The 25,761-nt window shown below is 48.0% G+C and overlaps 1 protein-coding gene across 1 annotated transcript; it reads right to left on the bottom strand.

The window, feature by feature from the left end:
- Nucleotides 1-2,915: 2,915 nt before the first annotated feature.
- On the bottom strand, nt 2,916-25,216 carry LOC139390427 (neuronal acetylcholine receptor subunit beta-2-like). Its single transcript, XM_071137547.1, has 5 exons — nt 24,790-25,216; nt 12,668-12,813; nt 12,335-12,489; nt 3,326-4,334; nt 2,916-3,106 (listed from the first exon to the last, which is right to left on the bottom strand). The coding sequence occupies exons 1-5, from the start codon at nt 24,839-24,841 to the stop codon at nt 2,951-2,953; spliced, it is 1,518 nt and encodes a 505-aa protein (XP_070993648.1). The 5' UTR covers nt 24,842-25,216; the 3' UTR covers nt 2,916-2,950.
- Nucleotides 25,217-25,761: the final 545 nt, after the last annotated feature.

Genomic DNA, 25,761 nt, shown 5'->3' on the forward strand with positions numbered 1-25,761 from the left:
CTACTTGTGCATAGTAATTTTGGGCTCCTGCTTCCTTTTTATTAAAACTGTAATAACCGTGTAATAACGTGTAATAGCCGTGTAATAAACTACATATTTCGTAATTGTGTGATTCCATGGCCTCGTGCCCAGTTCAAGTCTACATTGGCTCTTGCAACCTGTGGGCATAACGTGTGTAAGCATGAGTTAGGCAGAGAGTCTCATCCCTGCCATCTTAACCAAACATGAAGGGTCGTGACCCCAGAGAATACTTTCTAATGAAGTCTTTATCCCAAGCCCCGGACAATTCAGAGAAGAGACAAGCCACCCACAGCTATGCATTCCAGAAACGTACTACCTTCCGTCTGACGACATCGAAGATGCCAACTGCTCTGACAATTTGCTTAATTCTGTGAGTCATCAATCGGAAAATAAAGCCACTGAGGTTCATTTCGGAGAAAGAAATACCTCAAGGATATTGTTTGTCATATGGTCTGTCAGCTTCAATGAGGTTGTAAGTCCAATGCATGTTAACAAACTAGCCATATCTTTGGTCTTAGTGTTATGTAAAAACCCTGGTGAGAAAAGGGTAAACAGCAGTATGTGACGTTATGTGAAACAGAATTATTATTGTCTTTAAATAGGCCAGGGGTACTCAAATACTATTTATTTTTTTATTTAACCTTTATTTAACCTTTATTTAACCTTTATTTAACTAGGCAAGTCTATTTGAGAAGGTCCGGTCACACAAATGTCCTAGGAGGCAAAGGTCTGGATGGATAATGCCATTTATCGGCGTAGCAACAAACCCCCATCTCGCAACCCATGCGACACCAAACTGTTCACACCTCTCTTGTTGGCAGAGTGAGAACAAAAATCCCACAAATGCCACGGAGCAACGGGAGACGTTGGCCGTTTTGAAGCTCATTTCCTGCTAGTCGACACATTGTCCATGTCTTACGTGTGTTCATATGATCGTAGGAGCCGAATCCCGACCCCGAGCGCCATGCTTGCCATGCTCTACCAACTGAGCCACACAGAACCACATCCCAGAATCTCATCCCGTTATTTCCTTTTATTGATCTCTTTGACATGACATCAGCATCGTCACTTCCTGTAATTAAGCGAAACAGGTCACATCACTGGCCAGTGGGAATGAAAATACATGTCCCCTTCTTTTCACTGATGAAAATAAATACATGAAATGAGAACGAAACCTGCGCTTAACTTGAAATGTGTAAAGTACGCCTTCCATTGGCTAGCAGTGACAGAGTGGGCATACTGTATGACCGTGACAACAAAGAGTTTCACAGACTTGGGTAAAAGATTTCTGAAAAATACAAAGCAATGTTTACACCGCTCTGGAAGATTGCTAGTGCAGAGCCAAACGCTGTTCAGTTTGACCGGTTTGTTTATGGGGTATCTGTGTATAAAATACTGTACATATTGCTGCTGGTTCCCTGGCAACCGTTGTGCGATTGAACACTGCTTTGACAAAACCAGCGTACTGTACCTTTAAGAGATGCAAACCTGAGGGACAACAATTGTATGGTCATTTTGGGTTTACTTTACAGCTAGCTTTCCATTGGTCCCTCCCTCCTTCCAAACATAAGAACAACCATTTTGAACATAACATAAACCGGACAGCTTAAAAGGAAATTAATTGCTTTGAAAGTCCAAGTGACTGACCACCTGGGGCCAGAAACAGTCCCAAATACTGTACAGTAGTACTCACTCAACACCTTGTAGCGTGACGGGAGACAGTCAAGGCTTCCCCTTTCACAGCAAACTAACAAGCCTGCTGGCGTTCCTGTCTAAAGAAATGCGTCTCTCCGTCTCTGTCTGAAGGCAAGCGTTATGTACGTGTGTCTGTCTGTGCTGGATGAGGACACACGGAGAGACTAGCGGCTTTGTTGTCGTCTTCGTGCCAGTGTCAGACTCGTCGTGTGTGTGTGTGTGTGTGTGTGTGTGTGTGTGTGTGTGTGTGTGTGTGTGTGTGTGTGTGTGTGTGTGTGTGTGTGTGTGTGTGCGTGTGTGTGTGTGCGTATCTTTGGGCTCAGCAAATGATTCAGGAACAGTGCAGAAAATATTGTCTCCTCTCCTTATCAAATGAAATACAGATAGAAAATAAAAAAACAAATACCCTTATTCGGCATGCGAGGCCCGACACCGTCTGGTTGCAACAACCAATGAGTTGTGAATTAATTAAACTCAGGCTGAACTAGAAAAGAGTTGAACGAGTTGTAACAGGAGTTGAATCAAAGCAGTTGAATCAAAGCAGGGTGGAGGAGAATCAATACAGAGGAAGAAGGAGAGTCCTATCCTGAGTGGTTCCTGTCCTTTTGACCTTCTGTGGGTGACAGAGGGGGAGGAGAGGATAGAGGGATGGACTGATGTGGGGATGACAGTTATGAGGGGTGGGGTCGCTTTGTTTCATGGACAATGTTATAGTTCATTCAATTTACAAAATGACATATTGATGTCCTTACCCTGTAAACAGTCTATGGACAAGGTATGACAGCAATCCATGATTTGGTTTAATTCCAATGGCACTGTTTCTAAAGGCTAATGTTTTAGCATTTGTAGCACAAATCCTAATATCGGTACCATGACTTGAATGGGATTTGTGCTACAAATGCTAAATTATTAGCATTTAGAAACAGTGCCAGTGAAACTAAACCAAAGAATGGATTGCTGTCATACCTTGTCCATAGACTGTTTACAGGGTAAGGAAACCAACGTGTAATTTTGTAATTTGGATGAACTATCCCTTTAAGAGGGAGGATGAGGGGCGTTGGTTGGTGTTGTGGGGCGGGTGTGCTGTGTGTGCGTACAGTATGTGAGTGTGTCAAAATGACACAGTTCTGTTTCAAGGTGTTGGTAAGTAGCTGTTTCCCTCGAGGTGTTTTTTCCCCATGAGGGTGTTGGGGGGGGGGGCGTCAGGGTCATGTTTCAGGTCAAAGGTCGTAGGTCAGTTCTGCTCCAGGTCATCTGCAGTGGGTGTGTTGTAGCTCTGAAAGAGGGGCTGCATGAACAGCCCCAACGTCCCGGTGATGCACACAAACACAAATATCCACAGGAACAGCCGGTCTATCACCATGGCAACGTACTTCCAGTCCTCGATGACCTGTGGCAGGAAACAAAAAGAGCGGTCCACGATTTCAGATTTGGAAGACAACAGAAGCACAACAATATTGTGTCAAAACTATTGAAAGGGCTCCGAGTGAATAGACATACAAACTGTCAGAGATACAACGTGATGTACTATATCCGCTGTAAATGTCACCTCAGCTCATATCATCTCAAGGCTATTGCTCCTCACACACACACACACACACACACTCACCCCCTCATCGTTATCCTCGATCTTCATCTTCTCGGCGACGTAGCGCACCCCGTCCACTGCCTCCTCCACATCTGCGTGACACTTCACCGTCATCCTCTTCCTGAACTCTGTATTCTCTGACAGGTCACTGATCTTCCAGCCGTAGCGCTTGGCCGACTCCTCGTTCACATAGAAGGAGTCAGCGCTGCCCATCCCAGACCCCCCTGCCACCCCCATCCCCCCCGCGGCCACCGCCACCGCCCCGTCTCTCAGCTTCAGGTCGGAGTAGGAACGCCGCTGATGCTTCTGGCGGAACCTCTCCCGGATGTTGGAGCTGCCCGGCCGACGCATGAACAGGAAGGAGGGGAGGCGGTGCAGGAAGAGGCGTTTAACCCAGCGGGGCATGGTGTGTGTGGAGGGCGTGCGGTGGTGCACGTTGAGCACACACACACTGGTGACGATGGAGAAGGTGACCAGCACCATGGCAAACATCAGATACTTCCCTATGAGAGGGACAGCCAGGGACGTAGGCGGAACGATCTTGGAGATCAGCAGCAGGAACACAGTGAGGGCCAGGAGGACCGAGATACAGAGAGTCATCTTCTCTCCACAGTCAGACGGCAGGTAGAACACCAGGATGGCCAGAGAGGTGATCAGCACACAGGGGATGATGAGGTTGATGGTGTAGAACAGTGGCTTGCGCTTGATGATGAAGTCATAGGTGATGTCCAGGTAGGTGATGTCAGAGGGGTCTTCGTTCTTGCGTCCCGGCAGAGACACGATGTCCCACTCGCCGCTGGGCTTGAAGTCGTCGCGGCTGGCGAAGTCGCTGAGCAGGATCAGGTCGATCTCCGTGTGGTCGTAGGTCCAGGACCGGAATTTGAGCGTGCAGTTCTGCTGGTCGAAGGGGAAGTCGCGGACCTCGATCTTGCAGGCCGACTTGTAGATGGCGGGGGGCAGCCAGTACACCTCTCCATTGTTGGAGACCAACGCGTTGGAGTAGAATGACACCTCGTAGTTCCCATCCGCACTGAGGTGAAGACAAGACAGAAAGGAGTCAGAAGCAGCACATGTACACAGACACATATTAGAAGGATACTTTTTTTTTTTAAATACACTTAACTTGCACTTGACCCCCCCACCTCCCCTCCTAGCTCTGACTCTACTGACAGCTACGTTATTGAGGAAAAATGTACTTTCTATGCGGTTGTCCCACCTAGCTATCTTAAGATGAACGCACCAACCATAAGTCGCTCTGGATACGAGCGTCTGCTAAATGACTAAAGTGTCAATGTGAAATGAGACCTGGTAGTTCCTATCAGCGTTTACAAGACAGGAGAGCACGGGGAGAGAGAGAGGAGAGGGGTCAGAGACACCGCACAGATACATGCGTAGAAGTCGTCTGTTCAACACACACGATGAAACACACGTGAACAGTACCCACTATAACACAGACCACTCAAAAAGACAAAGGAACACAAAGTTGAGAGACAACGGGTGGGAGGGTGGATGCCAGCGTTAGATTAAGACACACACAGGAAGAGAGAGAGAGAGATGTTAAGTGGTGTTGTCGACTGGGCATTTGGGTTGTTGTGCTTGGGGACAAGGGACACAGGCGGTGACAGGGGGGGGGAACTGCGTCAGACAGGCCTGAATCTGCGGAGGTTTCGATTTTAGATTCTCACCAGGCTGCAGGTGTTTTGCATTATACATTAAAGTGTTGTCAATTATAGAGCAGGTCAGGAGGAATCCAGCCATCACACTGCTCTGCTCCTAACAACACACACACACACAAACCAAATACTCCTCTATAGTCTCCTCGTGTTCTAAATATACAGCTGCTTAAAAGTCTCTATATAGCTCTATATACAAACAACTATAGCTCTATACCAAAACAACAACAGCTCTCTACTCAAACAACTATAGCTGTATAAACAAACAACTATAGCTCTATACCAAAACAACTATAGCTCTATAAACACACAACTATAGCTGTATACACAAACAACTATAGCTGTATAAACAAACAACTATAGCTCTATACCAAAACAACTATAGCTCTATAAACACACAACTATAGCTGTATACACAAACAACTATAGCGCTATACCAAAACAACTATAGCTCTATAAACAAATAACTATAGCTCTATACCAAAACAACTATAGCTCTATACCAAAACAACAACAGCTCTCTACTCAAACAACTATAGCTCTATACACAAACAACTATAGCTCTATACACAAACAACTATAGCTCTATACACAAACAACTATAGCTCTACACCGAAACAACTATAGCTCTACACCGAAACAACTATAGCTCTACACCGAAACAACTATAGCTCTACACCGAAACAACTATAGCTCTATACACAAACAACTATAGCTCTTTACCCAAACAACTAACAACTATTTAGCCAGCGCTGTACCAACTTGCATACCACTGCTGGTTTGCTTCTGAAGCTAAGCAGGGTTGGTTCTGGTCAGTCCCTGGATGGGAGACCCGATGCTGCTGGAAGTGGTGTTGGAGGGCCAGTAGGAGGCACTCTTTCCTCTGGTCTAAAAAATGCCCCAGGGCAGTGATTGGGGACACTGCCCTGTGTAGGGTGCTGTCTTTCTGATGGGATGTTAAATGGGTGTTCTGACTCTCTGAGGTCATTAAAAGATCCCATGGCACTTATCGTAAGAGTAGGGGTGTTAACCCTCATGTCCTGGCTAAATTCCCAATCTGGTCACCTAAGAATCCTCAGTTTACAATTGGCTCATTCTCCCCTGTAACCAATCCCCAGGTCATTGCTGTAAATGAGAATGCGTTCTCAGTCAACTTACCTGGAAAAGTAACGGATATTTAAAAAAAATATAGCTCTATACCCAAACAACTATAGCTCTACTCACAAAGCTCTATATGAAAACAACTACAGCTCTATGCCCAAATAACAAGCTCTTTAAACAAACAGCTATAGCTCTATTCCCAAAAAACTAGCTAGATACACAAACAACTATAGCGCTCTATCCAAAAAACTACAGCTCTATACCCAAACAACTACAGCTCTACACTCAAATAACTATAGCTCTGTACACAAACAACTATAGCTCTATACCCAAATAACAAGCTCTATTCCCAAAAAACAAATATAGCTCTTTACCTAAACAACTATAGATCTAGAAATATATACCGAAACAACTATAGAGCTACAAATATATATCTCTATACCTAAACAACTATAGATCTAGAAATGTACATCTCTATACCTAAACAACTATAGCTCTACACCCAAACAACTAGCTCTACACCCAGACAACTATAGCTCTATACCCAAACAACTATAGCTCTATACCAAAACAACTATAGCTCGACACCCAAACAACTATAGCTCGACACCCAAACAAATACAGCTCTCTACTCAAATAACTATAGCTCTATACCAAAACAACTACAGCTCTATACCAAAACAACTATAGCTCTAAACCAAAACAACTATAGCTCGACACCCAAACAACTAGCTCTACACCCAGACAACTATAGCTCTATACCCAAACAACTATAGCTCTATACCAAAACAACTATAGCTCGACACCCAAACAACTACAGCTCTCTACTCAAATAACTATGGCTCTATACCAAAACAACTACAGCTCTATACCAAAACAACTATAGCTCTAAACCAAAACAACTATAGCTCTATACCCAAACAACTACAGCTCTATACCCAAACAACTATCTCTATACCCAAATAACTGTAGCTCTACACCCAAATAACTATCGCTCTACACCCAAACAACTGTAGCTCTACTCCCAAACAACTATAGCTCTACACCCAAACAACTATAGCTCTACACCCAAATAACTATAGCTCTACACCCAAACAACTGTAGCTCTATACCCAAATAACTATAGCTCTACACCCAAACAACTGTAGCTCTACTCCCAAACAACTATAGCTCTACACCCAAACAACTGTAGCTCTACTCCCAAACAACTGTAGCTCTACTCCCAAACAACTGTAACTCTACACCCAAACCACCTGACCTGGCCCGTGATCACACTCATCACACAGGCATTTCATAATCCAAATCTCCTTTCTACAGATTTCACAGTGCACATCTGTCCCCTCTCTCTAAGCCCTCATATCTGTCTCCTGTTCCCGCCCTTCAAATTGTTATAGTAAGCACATCTTTACTTTAGCTGCTGCTATTACCACCTCCACCTTTCTCATGATGGGACTGTAAGCCCACACTTCAATCAAGGTGTTACCAAGCTTTTCCTTTCACTCATTATCCTGATGCCAAGTGACAAGTATGAGGAGATTATTCAGGGACGACATCACTTCAATGATTGCTAGATAGTTTGTGCCTGTATTTATATGTAGACTACGTGTGCCTTTTTCAAATGGATGTGGTTCTGTCCTTGAGCTGTCCTTGTCTATTAACGTTCTGTATTTGTCACACCCTGATCTGTTTCACTTGTCTTTGTGCTTGTCTGCACCCCCCTCCAGGTGTCGACAATCTTCCCCATTATCCCCTGTGTATTTATACCTGTGTTCTCTGTTTGTCTGTTGCCAGTTTCATTTTGTTTCGTGAAACCTACCAGCATTTGGTCCCCTGCTCCTGTCTGTTCTTGCTCCTGTTTTCTAGTCCTTCCCGGTTTTGACCGTCCTGCCTGCCCTGACCCTGCCTGCCGTTCTATACCTTGCCCCACCTCACTGGATTATTGACCCCTGCCTGCCCTGACCCTCAGACTGCCTGCCATTCTGGACCTTTTGCACACTCTCTGGATTACTGACCTCTGCCTGCCTTTGACCTGTCTTTTGCCTGTCCCTGTACTAGAAATAAATGTTTGTTTCTTCGACACTATCTGCATTTGGGTCATACCTGAAACCTGATAGTACGAACTGGCCCTGATGGACCCAGCACACTTGGACCAGCTCCGCAACGCACTCTCCTCCCAAGGAGCCACCATTGAAAGGCACGGGGAGTTGCTTCGTGGTCTCATGGAAGGGTTCCAGACCTTGGCCAAACGATATGACCGAGCGTTTAACACATTGCTGGAGCAATTCCGTGGGTTGTCGGTTGTGGTCTCCCAGCCTACCCCAGTGTCCCGAGAATCCCGCTTACCTCCTCCGGTACGCTACGCTGGGGATTACAGAACCTGCCAGGATTTTCTCTCCCAGTGCTCCCTCATTTTTGAGCTGCAGCCCTCTTCGTTCCCCTCGGACCACTCGAGGATAGCGTACATCATAATGCTGATGTCCGGGAGGGCACTCGCATGGGCCACGGCAGTATGGGAGCAACAATCCACCATCTGCCTCAGTCTGGAGGAGTTTGTGGAGGAGGTTTGGAAGGTGTTTGATTTTCCATTGTCCGGGAGATAGGCTGCTCGCAAGCTGCTCCAGCTACGTCAAGACTCCCATAGTGTGGCAGACTACGCAGTGGATTTCCGCATGTTGGCAGCTGAGAGTGCTTGGAACCCAGAAGCGCTATTCTACATGTTCCTACGCGGAGTATCGGTGGAAGTAAAGGACGAGCTTGCAGCCAGGGAACTACCGACGGATCTCGACTCGCTCATCACCTTTACCGGATCGATGGGCGACTATGGGAACGAAGGAAAGAGAGGAGATTCGATTTCACTTGCTCATCCAAGGATTCCACCTCACCTCCGAGGTATACCGGAAGTCCCTGACGGCTCCGTTGCCGAAAGTTTCACACTAAGAGCTGACTGTACTGAGCGACTACTGGTCATTTCGTCTCCACCTGTCCACTAAAAGACCAGGCTCACCGGTAGGAGCGAGTACTCTGGTGGGCCATACAGAGAACTTTTCCTCTCCCCTTACTTGCATCCCTTTTCATGCCATGTTGCTGTGTTGGAACCAGTAGAAATCTCTGGGGGGGGATCTGATCTGTTTCACCTGTCTTTGTGCTTGTCTCCACCCCCCTCCAGGTGTCGCCCATCTTCCCCATTATCCCCTGTGTATTTATACCTGTGTTCTCTGTTTGTCTGTTGCCAGTTCATTTTGTTTCGTGAAACCTACCAGCGTTAGGTCCCTCTCTCCTGTCTGTTCTTGCTCCTGTTTTCTAGTCCTTCCCGGTTTTGACCGTCCTGCCTGCCCTGACCCTGCCTGCCGTTCTATACCTTGCCTCTCCCCTTACTCGCATCCCTTTTCATGCCATGTTGCTGTGTTGGAACCAGTAGAAATCTCTTCAGGGACTCATCGACTCTGGGGCCGATGAGAGCTTTATGGATGCTACTCTGGCTTCCGAGCTGGATATCCCCACTCAGCCACTCTCCATTCCCATGGACATTAGAGCACTGGACGGGCGCTCTATAGGCCGGGTCACCCACAATACCATCCCTATCAACCTACGCCTGTCAGGGAACCACAGCGAGACGATCCAGTTCCTGCTCATTAAGTCTCCTCAGGTTCCTGTGGAATTGGCATTCTCCTGGCTCCAGCAATACAATCCCCCCATTGACTGGTCTGCCGGTGCCATCATGGGCTGGAGCCCATTCTGCCACGCCCATTGCCTGAAGTCAGTGTAGCCTGCCCCGGGACTTCTTCCTGGGGGCTCGGAAGTTTCCCCGGACCCATCCGCCATTCCGGCGAAGTACCAGGACCTCCACGAGATGTTCAGTAAGGCCCGGGTCACCGCCGCACTGACCATATGACTGTGGGATTGACCTTCTCCCAGGCACCACTCCGCCCCGGGGACAACTGTACTCTCTGTCGGGTCCGGAGACCAAGGCTATGGAGACCTACATTGAGGACTCCGCTGGCGAAGGGGTCTTCTTTATGGAGAAGAAGGACAAAACCCTGCGCCTGTGCATCAACTACCGAGGTCTGAACGACATTACAGTGAAGAACCGCTACCCGCTACCTCTCATCTCCTCACCCTCAAGCCACTCCAGGGGGCCACCGTGTGTTCTAAGCTGGACCTACGGAATGCCTACCACCTGGTGCGGATACGGGAAGGGGACGAGTGGAAGACTGCCTTCAACACGGCCAGCGTCCACAACGAGTATCTGGTCATGCCATTTGGCCTTACCAACGCCCCTGCTGTGTTCCAGGCTCGGGTTAATGATGTTCTCCATGACATGTTGAACCGGTTTGTCTTCATCTACCTTGATGACATCCTCATCTTCTCCTACTCCACCCAAGAACACATGCTCCACGTCCGTCAGGTTCTCCAATTTCTCCTGGAGAACCAGCTTTTTGTAAAAGCAGAGAAGTGCGAATTCCATTGCTCCACCATCCCCTTTCTCGGTCACATCATCGCTGCAGGGAGTGTACAGATGGATCCCGGGAAGATGAGAGCGGTGGATTGGCCCCAGCCTACGTCCAGAGTGCAGCTGCAATGTTTCCTGGGCTTCTCCAACTTTTATTGCCGCCTTAACTGGAGCTACAGCACCCTGGCTTCCCCCCTGTCTGCACTCACCTCTCCCAAAGTTCCGTTCACATGGTCCCCAGCTGCTGACCGGGCATTTCGGGATCTCAAACACCGCTTCACCACTGCACCCATCTTGGTTTCTTCCTGACCCGTCCCACCAGTTTGTGGTGGAGGCCGATGCTTCGGATGTCGGAGTGGCGGCTGTCCAGTCCCAGCGATCTGCCCTGGACCTCAAGTTACATCCCTGTGCCTTCTTCTCCCCCCGCCTCAACACTACGGAGAGGAACTACAATGTGGGGAATCGTGAGCTTCTCACGGTGAAGGAGTGGGGAGTGGGGGCACTGGCTGGAGAGGGCGGAACATCCTTTCATTGTGTAGACCGACCACAAGAACCTGGAATATCGCACCGCCACGCGCCTCAATTCCAAGCAAGCTAGGTGGGCCCTAGTGTTCACCCAGTTCAACTTCTCCCTCTCATATTGGCTGGGATCCAAGCATTTCAAGCTGGATGCACTGTCACGCCGCTATAGCCCCACGGCTACTACCCCGGAACCTGAGACCATCCTTCCCACCTCGTGCCTGGCGACGGCACTCAGCTGGGGAATAGGGAAGTAGGTTCATGAGGCACAGCTTTCTCAGCAGAACCGCAGGGAGGGCCCAGATAACCGGATGTTCGTTCCTGATGCGGTCCGCTCCTCAGTCCTGGAGTAGGCCCACTCCTCCAGGCTTGCCTGCCACCCATGCTCCCTTGGACCTTGGCTTTTGTGCGACACCGCTTTTGGTGGCCAACCATGGTTCCTGATGTCTCAGCATTTGTTGCCACTTGCACGGTCTGTGCACAGAACAAGACTCTTCTGCAAGCTCCGGCTGGTCTCCTCCAACATCTGCCTGTCCCTCACCGTCCCTGGTCTCACATCTCCCTGGACGTTGTCACGTGTCTCCCCCCGTCTGATGGCAACACCGCCATCCTTACCGTAGTGGATCGGTTTTCCAAAGCCGCCCACTTCATTCCTCTCCCCAAGCTACCCTCTGTCAAAGAGACGGCCCAGCTCATGGTTCAGCATGTCGTCCGGATCCATGGACTGCCAGTGGACATGGTCTCTGACCGGGGTCCTCAGTTCTCATCCCGGATCTGGAAGGCGTTCTGCACACTCATTAGGTCGTCGCCAGCCTGTCCTCCGGGTTCCACCCCCAGTCCATGGCCAGTCGGAGTGAGCCAACCAGAACCTAGAAACTACTCTGCGCTACCTGGTCTCCACCAAACCCAACCACCCGGAGCCAGTAGCTTGTGTGGGTCGAATACGCCCGCAACACTGTTCCGACCCTCCTCAAGACCACCTCCAGGTATCGACGACAAGCAGACTGCCATCCCAACTTCCGTGCGTCCAGAGTTAAACCCATGTCTCACAGCCCTTTGTCTCCTGTTTCTAGCTCATACCCGAAACCTGATAGTATTATGTCATGTTTTGTGTGGACCCCAGGAAGAGTAGCTCCTGCTTTCCCAACAGCTAATGGGGATCCTAATAAAATACCAAAAAACAACACTTGTATTGAGCAATTATATAGTTTGAAATGAATATAAACACACCCATAGTGTCTGAGCTATCGATATGGATCATATTCACATAGCACACTGCTCACTCACTTGTTGTAGAGGACGATGTCAGGCAGCCAGATGTGTTGAGACGGGAGGCGAACCTTCTTAATGCCCTCATACTCTTCTGGGTCCCACACCAACCTGTAGTCATTCCATACCTGAGTCAGCCAGCAGTTGGTGGTCATGATCTGTTCTCTTTCATTCTGTAACAGACACACAGACATGGAGAGAAAAGCATGAGAGAGAATGAGAGAGTGTGTGGTGTGTGTGTGTGTGTGTGTGTGTGTGTGTGTGTGTGTGTGTGTGTGTGTGTGTGTGTGTGTGTGTGTGTGTGTGTGTGTGTGTGTGTGTGTGTGTGTGTGTGTGTGTGTGTGTGCTCACCACATTAATGAGCTGGGCTAGGGACACCTGTATATGGATGGTGACCTGTTGGCTCTTGTTGACAGCAGGTCTGATCAGTTTGTTGTAGCGCTCTGGAGACAGCAGGTGGGTCACCAGTCGCTCCTCTATCTCCGCACCCAAGGCAGCTACACACACACACACAGAGAGGGAGAGAGAGATAAAACGATGTAACAACTGGCAGATAAGGCGTGCAAAAATTAAAATGAACCTTTATTAAGACAACATACCATGTTGTTGCCCCACACCCACATTTGATGCTCAGTGATTCAAGTGTCCCAGTCTGTGTCTGCCGGGTGAACTTTCCAAGTGGACTCTAAGCCAAATACATAGAGAGCAGCACCCCAAAACACCATTGACAGTATATATCCCTACTGGCCTAATGTCATCATCACTGGTTTGTGTACAACTCATCAGATCCCCATTATAGTACATCATCATATTGAACTAATGACCTCTCTATAAATTCATACTGAAGACTTATTACCGTTTCATTTTGCCCTATAAAACAAACCCTGCTAGTTCATATTCATACTCATAGTACATATTTAAACTGAGTGGACAAAACACTAGGAACACCTGCTCTTTCTATGACATAGACTGACCAGGTGAATACAGAAGAAAGCTATGATCCCTTATTGATCAGTGTAGATGAAGGGGAGGAGCATTTCTAAGCCTTGAGACAATTGAGACATGGACTGTGTATATTGAACTTTAAAAACTCTTATATAGTTCATTCTACAACTACCCTTCTACTTGATATTTGTACTACACTGAACTAAAATATAAACGCAACATGTAAAGTGTTGGTCCCATGTTTCATGTGCTGAAATAAAATATTCCAGAAATGTTCCATTCGCACAAAAAGCTTGTTTCTCTCAAATGTTGCCCACAAATTTGTTTACTTCCCTGTTAGTGAGCAGCATGATCATTACACAGGTGCACCTTGTGCTGGGGACAATAAAAGGCCACTCTAAAATGTGAAGTTTTGTCACACAACACAATACCAAACATGTCTCAAGTTTTGAAGGAGCATGCAATTAGAATGCTGACTGCAGGAATATCCAGCAGAGCTGTTGCCAGAGAATTGAATGTAACTTCTCTACCAAGAGCCGTCTCCAACGTAATTTTGAGAATTTGGCAGTACGTCCAACCGACCTCACAACCGCAGACCATGTGTAACCACGCCAGCCCAGGACCTCCACATCCGGCTTCTTCACCTGCGTGATAGTCTGAGACCAGCCACCAGGACAGATTATGAAACTGAGGAGTATTTCAGTGTGTAATAAAGCCCTTTTGTACGGCCTCCCGGGTGGTGCAGTTGTCTACGGCACTGCATCGCAGTGCTAGCTGTGCCACCAGAGATTCTGGGTTAGAGCCCAGGCTCTGTCGCAGCTGCCGCGACCGGGAGGCCCATGGGGCGGCGCACAATTGGCCCAGCGGTGTCCGGGTTAGGGAAGGTTTGGCCGGCAGGGATATCCTTGTCTCATTGTGCACTAGCGACTCCTGTGGCGGACCGGGCGCAGTGCACACTGACACGGTCGCCAGGTGTACAGTGTTTCCTCCGACACATTGGTGCGGCTGGCTTCTGGGTTGGATGGGCATTGTATCAAGAAGTAGTGCGGCTTGGTTGGGTTGTGTTTCGGAGGACGCATGGCTCTTCACCTTCACCTCTCCCGAGTTCGTACGGGAGTTGCAGCGATGAGACAAGACCGTAACTACTACCACGAAATTAGGTGAAAAAAATACAAAATAAAGCCCTTTTGTGAGGAAAAAAATAATTCTGATTGGCAGGGCCTAGCTCCCCAGTGGGTGGGCCTATGCCCTCCCAGGCCCACCCATGGCTGAACCCCTGCCCAGTCATGTGAAATCCATAGATTATGGCCTAATGAATTTATTTCAATGAACTGATTTCCTTATGAACTGTAACTCGTTGAAATAGTAAAATCGTTGAAATAGTTGCATGTTGCGTTTATATTTTTGTTCATATCACCAAGTCCATATTCATAATGCCCTGGTATCATCCTCACTGTGCATATCTTTACATAACACAGCCTAACAGAGTCTAAGCCTTCCACAGAGGACTGTCATTTAGCAGTGAGCCAGTGAGCCACAACATTAGACGATGCAGTCCACAGCTGACTCACAGGGTTTCATGGGTTTCTGAACTAACTGCCTCTTGATTAGCATAATTGGATGCTTGATTAGTGGACACACACACACAAACGCACCCTCGTACACAAAAACACACATCAGACACGCACACATATACACACGCAGTGTTTAGTGAAGTGAGATTTCAATCTTGCACAGAGCGAAGATCCTTCTAATTTGGACTGCAGGGTCGTGGGATGTTCTCATCGCCTGTTGCCGCTGCAATGAGTATGCAATATGCAACATCCCTCCAGAGATGTGTGTGTACATTATATAGTCTCTGATCTGACAAACATTTGTGACGTGACTGTGTCTTTACTGACGGTCCGATACACCCACCTACACACACACACACACACACACACACACACACACACACCGTCTAAACCCCCACAGTCCAGTGGCTGCCGTATGATGGGGAGTTGAGGTTATGGTTTTCTCCAGTTGACTGGATTAGCCACATGGTTCACGTCAGCTCACTGTGTTCCACTCACCCGTTCCCCTCCATTAGGCTATTCTCACCCCTGTAATGCACTTCAAATGATAGCACCGTTTACATTTTTGTGATTTACAGTAGCAGACGCTCTTATCCAGAGTGACTTGCAGTTAGTGCATTCTTCTTAAGGTAGCTAGTTGAAACAGTCACGTCACAGTACTAGTGAGCAATTAGTGAGGTTTAAAAAAAAGACAAGTGTGGGGCGGGGCGGAGGAGGCATCTGAGAGGTATTGACATGATGCTGATACACACAGGAGGCATCTGAGAGGTGTTCACATGATGCTGATACACACAGGAGGCATCTGAGAGGTGTTGACATGATGCTGATACACACAGGAGGCATCTGAGAGGTGTTCACATGATGCTGATACACACAGGAGGCATCTGAGAGGTGTTCACATGATGCTGATACACACAGGAGGCATCTGAGAGGTGTTGACATGATGCTGATACACACAGGAGGCATCTGAGAGGTGTTCACATGATGCTGATACACACAGGAGGCATCTGAGAGGTGTTGATATGATGCTGATACACACAGGAGGCATCTGAGAGGTGTTCACATGATGCTGATACACACAGGAGGCATCTGAGAGGTGTTGACATGATGCTGATACACACAGGAGGCATCTGAGAGGTGTTGACATGATGCTGATACACACAGGAGGCATCTGAGAGGTGTTGACATGATGCTGATACACACAGGAGGCATCTGAGAGGTGTTGACATGATGCTGATACACACAGGAGGCATCTGAGAGGTGTTCACATGATGCTGATACACACAGGAGGCATCTGAGAGGTGTTGACATGATGCTGATACACACAGGAGGCATCTGAGAGGTGTTGACATGATGCTGATACACACAGGAGGCATCTGAGAGGTGTTGACATGATGCTGATACACACAGGAGGCATCTGAGAGGTGTTGACATGATGCTGATACACACAGGAGGCATCTGAGAGGTGTTGACATGATGATACACACAGGAGGCATCTGAGAGGTGTTGACATAATGCTGATACACACAGGAGGCATCTGAGAGGTGTTGACATGATGCTGATACACACAGGAGGCATCTGAGAGGTGTTGACATGATGCTGATACACACAGGAGGCATCTGAGAGGTGTTGACATGATGCTTATACACACAGGAGGCATCTGAGAGGTGTTGACATGATGCTGATACACACAGGAGGCATCTGAGAGGTGTTCACATGATGCTGATACACACAGGAGGCATCTGAGAGGTGTTCACATGATGCTGATACACACAGGAGGCATCTGAGAGGTGTTGACATGATGCTGATACCCACAGGAGGCATCTGAGAGGTGTTGACATGATGCTGATACACACAGGAGGCATCTGAGAGGTGTTGACATGATGCTGATACACACAGGAGGCATCTGAGAGGTGTTGACATGATGATACACACAGGAGGCATCTGAGAGGTGTTGACATGATGCTTATACACACAGGAGGCATCTGAGAGGTGTTGACATGATGATACACACAGGAGGCATCTGAGAGGTGTTGACATGATGCTGATACACACAGGAGGCATCTGAGAGGTGTTGACATGATGCTGATACACACAGGAGGCATCTGAGAGGTGTTGACATGATGCTGATACACACAGGAGGCATCTGAGAGGTGTTCACATGATGCTGATACACACAGGAGGCATCTGAGAGGTGTTGACATGATGCTGATACACACAGGAGGCATCTGAGAGGTGTTGACATGATGATACACACAGGAGGCATCTGAGAGGTGTTGACATGATGCTGATACACACAGGAGGCATCTGAGAGGTGTTGACATGATGCTGATACACACAGGAGGCATCCGGAGAGAGGTGTGGTACTGTCGATGAACAATCAGCCAGGATTAGACAAACAGACAGAGACAGAGACAGAGAGAGAGAGAGAGAGAGAGAGAGAGAGAGAGAGAGAGAGAGAGAGCAGTGAGGGTTGAGGGGAATAGAGCTCAGTACAACATAGAGTTGAGATTTGGAGACACAGAGACATGGAAACAATGAGCAGATTAGGATAGTCATTTGATTGGATTATGTTGCCTTCGTTTACAGTCTCTTTCCAGGAACACCATTTGATTCCTAAGATTCAGTGAATCAGGATGAAACCCTGTTAACCTTTTCTCCGTTCAGAGAAGTGAGCGGTGGGCAGTAACATCCATACTGCAGACCTCCAGGCAGTGAAGTAGGTTGTCAGGGACCTCAGATGACCTACTGATGAACACTCCCCCACTGAGACCAGCAAACTGGCACCCGATTTCCTACACTCTTTAGCTGTCCCCATTAGGAGAACCCTTTTTTGTTCCAGTTAGAACTCTTTTGGGTTCCATGTAGAACCCCCTGTGGGGAGGAAACCAAAAGGGTAATACCTGGAACCAAAAGGGTTCTACCTTTATTCAAAAACGGCTGTTCAAAGGGTTCTCCTATGGGGACAGCCGAAGAACCCTCATTGGATAGTGTATATAGTGCACTACTGTTGACCAGGGCCTTTAGGGCTCTATAGGTTGAGATGCAGCCCAGACCACACATCAAATACTTCAGACTCTTACACATACACACAGGTCTTTACTTTAAACCTAAACAGGACACACAGGTCTTTACTTTAAACCTAAACAGGACACACAGGTCTTTACTTTAAACCTAAACAGGACACACAGGTCTTTACTTTAAACCTAAACAGGACACACAGGTCTTTACTTTAAACCTAAACAGGACACACAGGTCTTTACTTTAAACCTAAACAGGACACACAGGTCTTTACTTTAAACCGAAACAGGACACACAGGTCTTTACTTTAAACCTAAACAGGACACACAGGTCTTTACTTTAAACCTAAACAGGACACACAGGTCTTTATTTTAAACCTAAACAGGACACACAGCTCTCTACATCTAAACAGGAAACACGGCTCTATACATCTAAACAGGACACACGGCTCTCTACATCTAAACAGGAAACACGGCTCTCTACATCTAAACAGGAAACACGGCTCTCTACATCTAAACAGGACACACAGGTCTTTATTTTAAACCTAAACAGGACACACAGCTCTCTACATCTAAACAGGAAACACGGCTCTCTACATCTAAACAGGAAACACGGCTCTCTACATCTAAACAGGACACACGGCGCTCTACATCTAAACAGGAAACACGGCTCTCTACATCTAAACAGGAAACACGGCTCTCTACATCTAAACAGGAAACACGGCTCTCTACATCTAAACAGGACACACAGGTCTTTACTTTAAACCTAAACAGGACACACGGCTCTGTACATCTAAACAGGACACACGGCTCTCTACATCTAAACAGGAAACACGGCTCTCTACATCTAAACAGGACACACAGCTGTCTACATCTAAACAGGACACACGGCTCTCTACATCTAAACAGGAAACACGGCTCTCTACATCTAAACAGGACACACGGCTCTCTACATCTAAACAGGAAACACGGCTCTCTACATCTAAACAGGAAACACGGCTCTCTACATCTAAACAGGACACACGGCTCTCTACATCTAAACAGGACACACAGGTCTTCACTTTAAACCTAAACAGGACACACGGCTCTGTACATCTAAACAGGACACACGGCTCTCTACATCTAAACAGGAAACACGGCTCTCTACATCTAAACAGGACACACAGCTGTCTACATCTAAACAGGACACACGGCTCTCTACATCTAAACAGGAAACACGGCTCTCTACATCTAAACAGGACACACGGCTCTCTACATCTAAACAGGAAACACGGCTCTCTACATCTAAACAGGAAACACGGCTCTCTACATCTAAACAGGACACACGGCTCTCTACATCTAAACAGGACACACAGGTCTTCACTTTAAACCTAAACAGGACACACGGCTCTCTACATCTAAACAGGACACACAGCTCTCTAACCCCAATGATTCTTATAATCCTCCTCCTCCTCTTCCTCCACCTCCTCTTTCTCCTCCTCCTCCCCCTCCTCTTCCTCCACCCCCTCTTCTTTCTCCTCCCCCTCCCCCTCCTCCTCCTCCTCCTCCTCCTCCTCCTTTTCCTCCTCCTTCTCCTCCACCTTGCTGCACTCTAACTGCTTCAATAATTAATCTGTACTCAAATATAAACAGCATCCTCTCACATGCAGAAAGCCTGAAACTCAAATATTTTACTGTGACTCTTTTATTTCCTACCGGCCAAAACAACAACAGTCTCTTCCGCAACGCACAAACACACCTTGGTTATACTTCAGACAAATGATCAAAATAATCTGTTTCTTCATGGGCAGAAGAAGTATCCAGTGTGTAAACGATTTAATGACCCATGGTGGTGATATTGCCTTGTCAGGGTCAACCACTTCAGCCTTCCCTTCCACTGTGTCTGCCTCTACCCTGCACCTACATCTACCAGAAATCAGCTATATACAGTATATTCAGTATGAGACTCTGGTTATGATGTATAAGATACTATATCTGTAGCTGCCTATGGTTGCCTGTTTCGGTTAACCTGTTTCGGTTAACCTGTTTTTGCTGCTCTGACTGTGAATCTTGTAATGGTGGTAATTGTGCTGACTGTGATCATTGTTGTAACTGTGCAGGCCGTGTTTGAACTCTTGTTGTTGCTGGTGGTGTGTGTGTGTGTGTGTGTGTGTGTGTGTGTGTGTGTGTGTGTGTGTGTGTGTGTGTGTGTGTGTGTGTGTGTGTGTGTGTGTGTGTGTGTGTATGCTCTGCTCCCAGTCTCAGGGGCACTTGTGTTCCAGCTGACAGGCAACATTACACTCCCACGCTGTGAATAACTACACCCTCACGGAACACCCTGCCGCACTTCTTCACATCAGCCCTCCTCCAGCCTGCTCTCCTCCCTCAACTCCCCTCCTCTCTTCCATTTCCCTCAGGCACGTGCACAGACACAAGTCTTTGTGACGTCGTCAAGTTCGCCACAACCCGCCCAGTCCTGTCCGTTGGTCTGCCCTGTACAGAGATTGCATGCGCCCGGTTGTGCCTTTTCCCCAGTATGCCCTGTACAGAGATTGCGCGAGCCCAGTTTCCAAACATGCATGGCTTAAGTTGCGTTCACTGGTCCAGTGTGTGTAGCAGGCTACCTAGTTCAAATATCAACAGTATTGCCACAGCAGAATAACACTTGATTTCCATCATCAATATTGGGTCTGCTTGGCTGATACGCGCATCAGAGAGAGATGCAGAGTGACATAGAGAGGAGAGGTTGCATCTGCAACCCTCCGACCCAGCTACATCCCTTCCTGTCGGGGGTTTCACATGTGTGTCAGGGCAGCAGAAACACAGCTAGTCTAGACCCTAGCTAACCGCAGGCTATCAGCCAACCAGGCTGAATATATATGATGATGTATATCAAGTGTTATCAAGTGTTGATCAAATGGTATGCTGCTGTGGCAGTACTGTTATATTTAAACTACGACATGATCCACACAAGCCACTATCCAGACGTATACCAGTTAAAAGATGATTCATATTATATGGTTTAAAAGCATTTAAAACAAGTCACAATCGGTAAAAAATAAATGGGGGGTGCTGAGAGGTGCCCTTTTTTCATTTTGAGCACCTGCCCCCTGAATGGTCTGTGCACGGCCCTGTTTTTCCTCCTCCCATCTCCTCTCTTCCCTTGCTCTCCTCTCTCCTCCCATCTCCTCTCTTCCCTTGCTCTCCTCTCTCCTCCCATCTCCTCTCTTCCCTTGCTCTCCTCTCTCCTCCCATCTCCTCTCTTCCCTTGCTCTCCTCTCTCCTCCCCCTCCTCTCTTCCCTTGCTCTCCTCTCTCCTCCCCCTCCTCTCTTCCCTTGCTCTCCTCTCTCCTCCCCCTCCTCTCTTCCCTTGCTCCTCTCTCCTCCCCCTCCTCTCTTCCCTTGCTCTCCTCTCTCCTCCCCCTCCTCTCTTCCCTTGCTCCTCTCTCCTCCCCATCCTCTCTTCCCTTGCTCTTCTCTCTCCTCCCCCTCCTCTCTTCCCTTGCTCTTCTCTCTCCTCCACCTCCTCTCTTCCCTTGCTCCTCTCTCCTCCCCCTCCTCTCTTCCCTTGCTCCTCTCTCCTCCCCCTCCTCTCTTCCCTTGCTCTCCTCTCTCCTCCCCTCCTCTCTTCCCTTGCTATCCTCTCTCCTCCCCCTCCTCTCTTCCCTTGCTCTCCTCTCTCCTCCCCCTCCTCTCTTCCCTTGCTCCTCTCTCCTCCCCTTCCTCTCTTCCCTTGCTCTCCTCTCTCCTCCCCCTCCTCTCTTCCCTTGCTCCTCTCTTCCCTTGCTCCTCTCTCCTCCCCCTCCTCTCTTCCCTTGCTCTTCTCTCTCCTCCACCTCCTCTCTTCCCTTGCTCCTCTCTCCTCCCCCTCCTCTCTTCCCTTGCTACTCTCTCCTCCCCCTCCTCTCTTCCCTTGCTCTCCTCTCTCCTCCCCTCCTCTCTTCCCTTGCGCTCCTCTCCTCCTCCTCCTCCTCTCTCTCCCTTGCTCTCCTCTCTCCTCCCATCTCCTCTCTTCCCTTGCTCTCCTCTCTCCTCCCCCTCCTCTCTTCCCTTGCTCTCCTCTCTCCTCCCATCTCTTTTCTTCCCTTGCTCTCCTCTCTCCTCCCCCTCCTCTCTTCCCTTGCTCTCCTCTCTCCTCCCCCTCCTCTCTTCCCTTGCTCTCCTCTCTCCTCCCCCTCCTCTCTTCCCTTGCTCTCCTCTCTCCTCCCCCTCCTCTCTTCCCTTGCTCTCCTCTCTCCTCCCATCTCCTCTCTTCCCTTGCTCTCCTCTCTCCTCCCCCTCCTCTCTTCCCTTGCTCTCCTCTCTCCTCCCCCTCCTCTCTTCCCTTGCTCTCCTCTCATCTCCTCTCTTCCCTTGCTCTCCTCTCTCCTCCCCCTCCTCTCTTCCTTTGCTCTCCTCTTTCCTCCCATCTCATCTCTTCCCTTGCTCTCCTCTCTCCTCCCCCTCCTCTCTTCCCTTGCTCTCCTCTCTCCTCCCCCTCCTCTCTTCCCTTGCTCTCCTCTTTCCTCTCCCTCCTCTCTTCCCTTGCTCTTCCTCTCCTCCCCCTCCTCTCTTCCCTTGCTCTCCTCTCTCCTCCCCCTCCTCTCTTCCCTTTCTCTCCTCTCTCCTCCCCCTCCTCGCTTCCCTTGCTCTCCTCTCTCCTATCTTCCCTTGCTCTCCTCTTTCCTCCCCCTCCTCTCTTCCCTTGCTCTTCCTCTCCTCTCTTTCTTTGTCCCCCTCTGCTCCGCTCTCCACTCTCGTTTCCAGCGACAGTAACAGGTTACAAGTGCAGGTCGAGCGGAACAAAGGCAGGTGAGGGAGAGTGGTTTTCTTCTGTTCTCCTTTCCCTGTCTGTCATTCTCACATCAACTAATGTGGCCATGGGAAGGAGCGGGAGTAGAGCCTGGTTTCTAAAACCAACTGATGCAACTCCTGCTGCTGGCTCTCACAGAACGTCATCTACATAAGAGACCACTCTACTTCTCTCTCTCTTTCTCTTTCTTTTTCTCTCTTCCTCGCTCTCTCGTTCTCTGATTTCTCTCTCTCTCTCCCTCTATCGTATGTTTTTCTGCTCTCTGAAAATGGTCACCTGATTAACCAGGGAAGTATTCTATTCTTTGGGGTGGGTGTGCATGCGTGCATTAAGCTAAAGACTGCTAGCGTGTGATTCCCTCTCCTGCACTCCTGGGCATTGAGAACCAGTGAACAAACAAGAGATCTAATCAGAGTTAGCTTTAGCACGTGTTAGCACACCAGCACTATAGGCTACCACTACAGCATGCAGCTGCTACTGGGGGAGAGAGGGGTTAGAGGAGGAGGGAGGGAGAGAGAGAGAGAGAGAGAGAGAGAGAGGATGGAGGTAGAGACAGACAGATGAAAAGAAAAGAGTATGTGAACGAGAGAGTTGCAGCCAAACAGAAAGATAGTGAGTAAAAGAGACTAATCTTTACAACCCTCCAAACTTTACAGGCACCCCCTCCCCCTCCAAAAGAGAGAGAGAGAGAGTGCAAGACAGTGAGCGCACGAAGCTAAACTCTACAGAGGCGGTTGCCAGATTGAGTGGTTTCCAGACAGAGTGAGACAAGAGGTGACAGTGACACAGTCACGCTATGTTGTCTCCCGAGACAGCTCTCGGAGAACAGGCTGAGCATCCAGTCTGCATGTGCTCACTACATGTCCTCAGGAGGAAGATAAGGGAAGTTGAGAAAACATTCACAGGGTGACCACTCATTAGGCCTATCTGAGAATCCAAGTATCTAATCTTGGGAGACTTGTGCTTTTGGAGTGAAACAGTATTTTCCAACAGCCCCAGTGTTCACCACCAGCTTAGAGTAGATTGAGTTGAATATCATGACTAAATTGAAATGTAGGCCTATCCTAATTCAGCACCTTGGACAGCGTCTGTAAAAGTGGCCCTTATTCAGCACCTTGGACAGCGTCCTTAAAAGAGCCCGTATTCAGCACCTTGGATAGCGTTGGTAAAAGGGGCAGAAATTCAGCACCATGGACTGCATTGGCATACTATTAAAGATGTGACGCACCGACATATCTACAATGTAGAGGTAAGTCAAAGGAACGTATTTTAATTCCTCTTTGGGTTTGAGTAAAACGTATATATTCCAAATCAAGGGTGGAAAGGCACCTTGATGTCCTAATCATCATCAGCAGTGAACCATTAAGCACAATTAGCCATTATGAAATCATAAAAGCCTAATCAAGCAGGTTTATTTGGCATTGTGTGTGTTCAATTAGACACAACATTTAAATGGCTGTCATAAAATACCTATATTGTCAAAAGATTTCAAAGAAGTGTTATGATGAGTCAGTTTGATCATTTCTACAATTCGGCCAAAAGATTTAAACCTTAGGCCTGTTAGCTTCAAGCCTAATAAAGATGAATACTGTGTGTGAAATTCGGAGACCTCTCTCTGGGCCTGTGTGTGTATGTCACACATTGCTGCGCAGTGCATAACAGCCAGCGTGTATGTTGTGTAAAAAGCGAGCACGTTAGTTAACGGAGCCGTTAAAATCACGTGTCTAAACACAATCTGACGCACCGAATACCTGCAATACGTCCCCCCACTGGTCTGTCCGTTGAAAATATATAATGTTATCAAAGCAGGGAAATAATTGTAACATCATCATAATTTACAACAGTAGGCTAGCCTCTCATATAAACAACTATTAACATAACACCCGTTACGCATAGCCTAGGTGCTATCCAGACAGGAATTCGAATATTTGTCTTTGACTTTTTTATGTCTTGATATTCAAACCAAATTATGAATAATTAGAATCGTTAAAAATAGGCTGCCCCCATCCTGTAAGGACCATGGATATGCAGGATGTGTCGCGGCCGAATCACAATATGAAGAGCCACGGTAAGCTATAGTTATGGTCCAGTCTAAGTATACCCAGGGTACCCTGGGGGTCCCGGTCCCGCACAGGGCCGAGTAGATTTAGAGAGATTACTCACTTGCCAAGGTGAGAACCAGGAGAGCGAGCGCTGCTGTCACCGGGTCTGCCATCGCCTCTCGCTCCCTCCACTGCGACCGACAACCCGAAAACTTGGAGATGTACGAGTTGTCTGTTTCCCCCCTTTTCGCCCTCAGTGTGAAAATGAAAAATAATACCAGAGACAGCACACACCAGCGCGCGGTAAGAGGGTGACTTAAAGTGTCATTATAAGTCGTTGGTATCCGACGATGTCCGTTGGTTTGATAAAGGGAGAGGCTTCAAATCTCGTTACGAGGCGAGGAGAAGATTGTTCACTCTTCCCAGATGCGAAGGCTTGTTTCTGTCACAACGCGTCTGAGTGGGGCTATGCGTCCGACCCCACCAGGAACTGTGAGCGCACAGCAAACCGGGGGCGCAGAAAATGTTTCCCTAGTTTGACTTGAATATTAAAACGTTATTTTCCCTGAAATATGGCGGCTATGGAGATGAATGACCAGTTACTGGAGATAGGGTAGTCCTGTAGATGAATGATTAAAGGGGTCGTCCTCACTTTGCCCTGCCCGCCTGGTGCGCTCTCCGTCGGGCGGCGATAGGTTCCGGTCTCCATATATCGCTCAGTTTTGATCTACACGGAGACATTTGTGACAACAAACATGAAGCAATTACAGTAGAGATCCCCGAGGCGGTCGTTCGGGAAAGCCTTTCAGACATAGGCTGCATTTACTTATTTTAATTGAAGGGGGATTAATCGTTGGAAAAACAAATGTTGGTTTAAATTAAACCCCTTCTCCATGGGGCGCCACTCCAATAACATAAAATACGGCTTTTAATCTGACAAATAAAATAACAACTTTTTCTTTTCAGGCTTCCAAGCAGTCATCACCATAACGCATGATCATGACAGAGACAAAAAGTTGCCCCTAAAGATTTAAATAGAGCGAGATTGATAGCCCATGCAGAATAACTATGTGGGCACCATGATGCCCGATAT

This window comes from Oncorhynchus clarkii, chromosome 31 (genome assembly GCF_045791955.1).
Source record: "Oncorhynchus clarkii lewisi isolate Uvic-CL-2024 chromosome 31, UVic_Ocla_1.0, whole genome shotgun sequence".
In the NCBI taxonomy this organism is placed as follows: Eukaryota; Metazoa; Chordata; class Actinopteri; order Salmoniformes; family Salmonidae; genus Oncorhynchus; species Oncorhynchus clarkii.

Bases quoted from the DNA above. Each gene is read 5' to 3' on its own strand.
- LOC139390427 (XM_071137547.1), bottom strand. From the start codon at position 24,841: ATGGCAGACCCGGTGACAGCAGCGCTCGCTCTCCTGGTTCTCACCTTG. The intron at 12,814-24,789 runs GTGAGTAATCTC...GTGTGTGTGTAG, and splicing joins CCTGGTTCTCACCTTGGCAA to CTGCCTTGGGTGCGGAGATA. The intron at 4,335-12,334 runs GTGAGTGAGCAG...TCTTCACCTCAG, and splicing joins GACATCGTCCTCTACAACAA to TGCGGATGGGAACTACGAGG.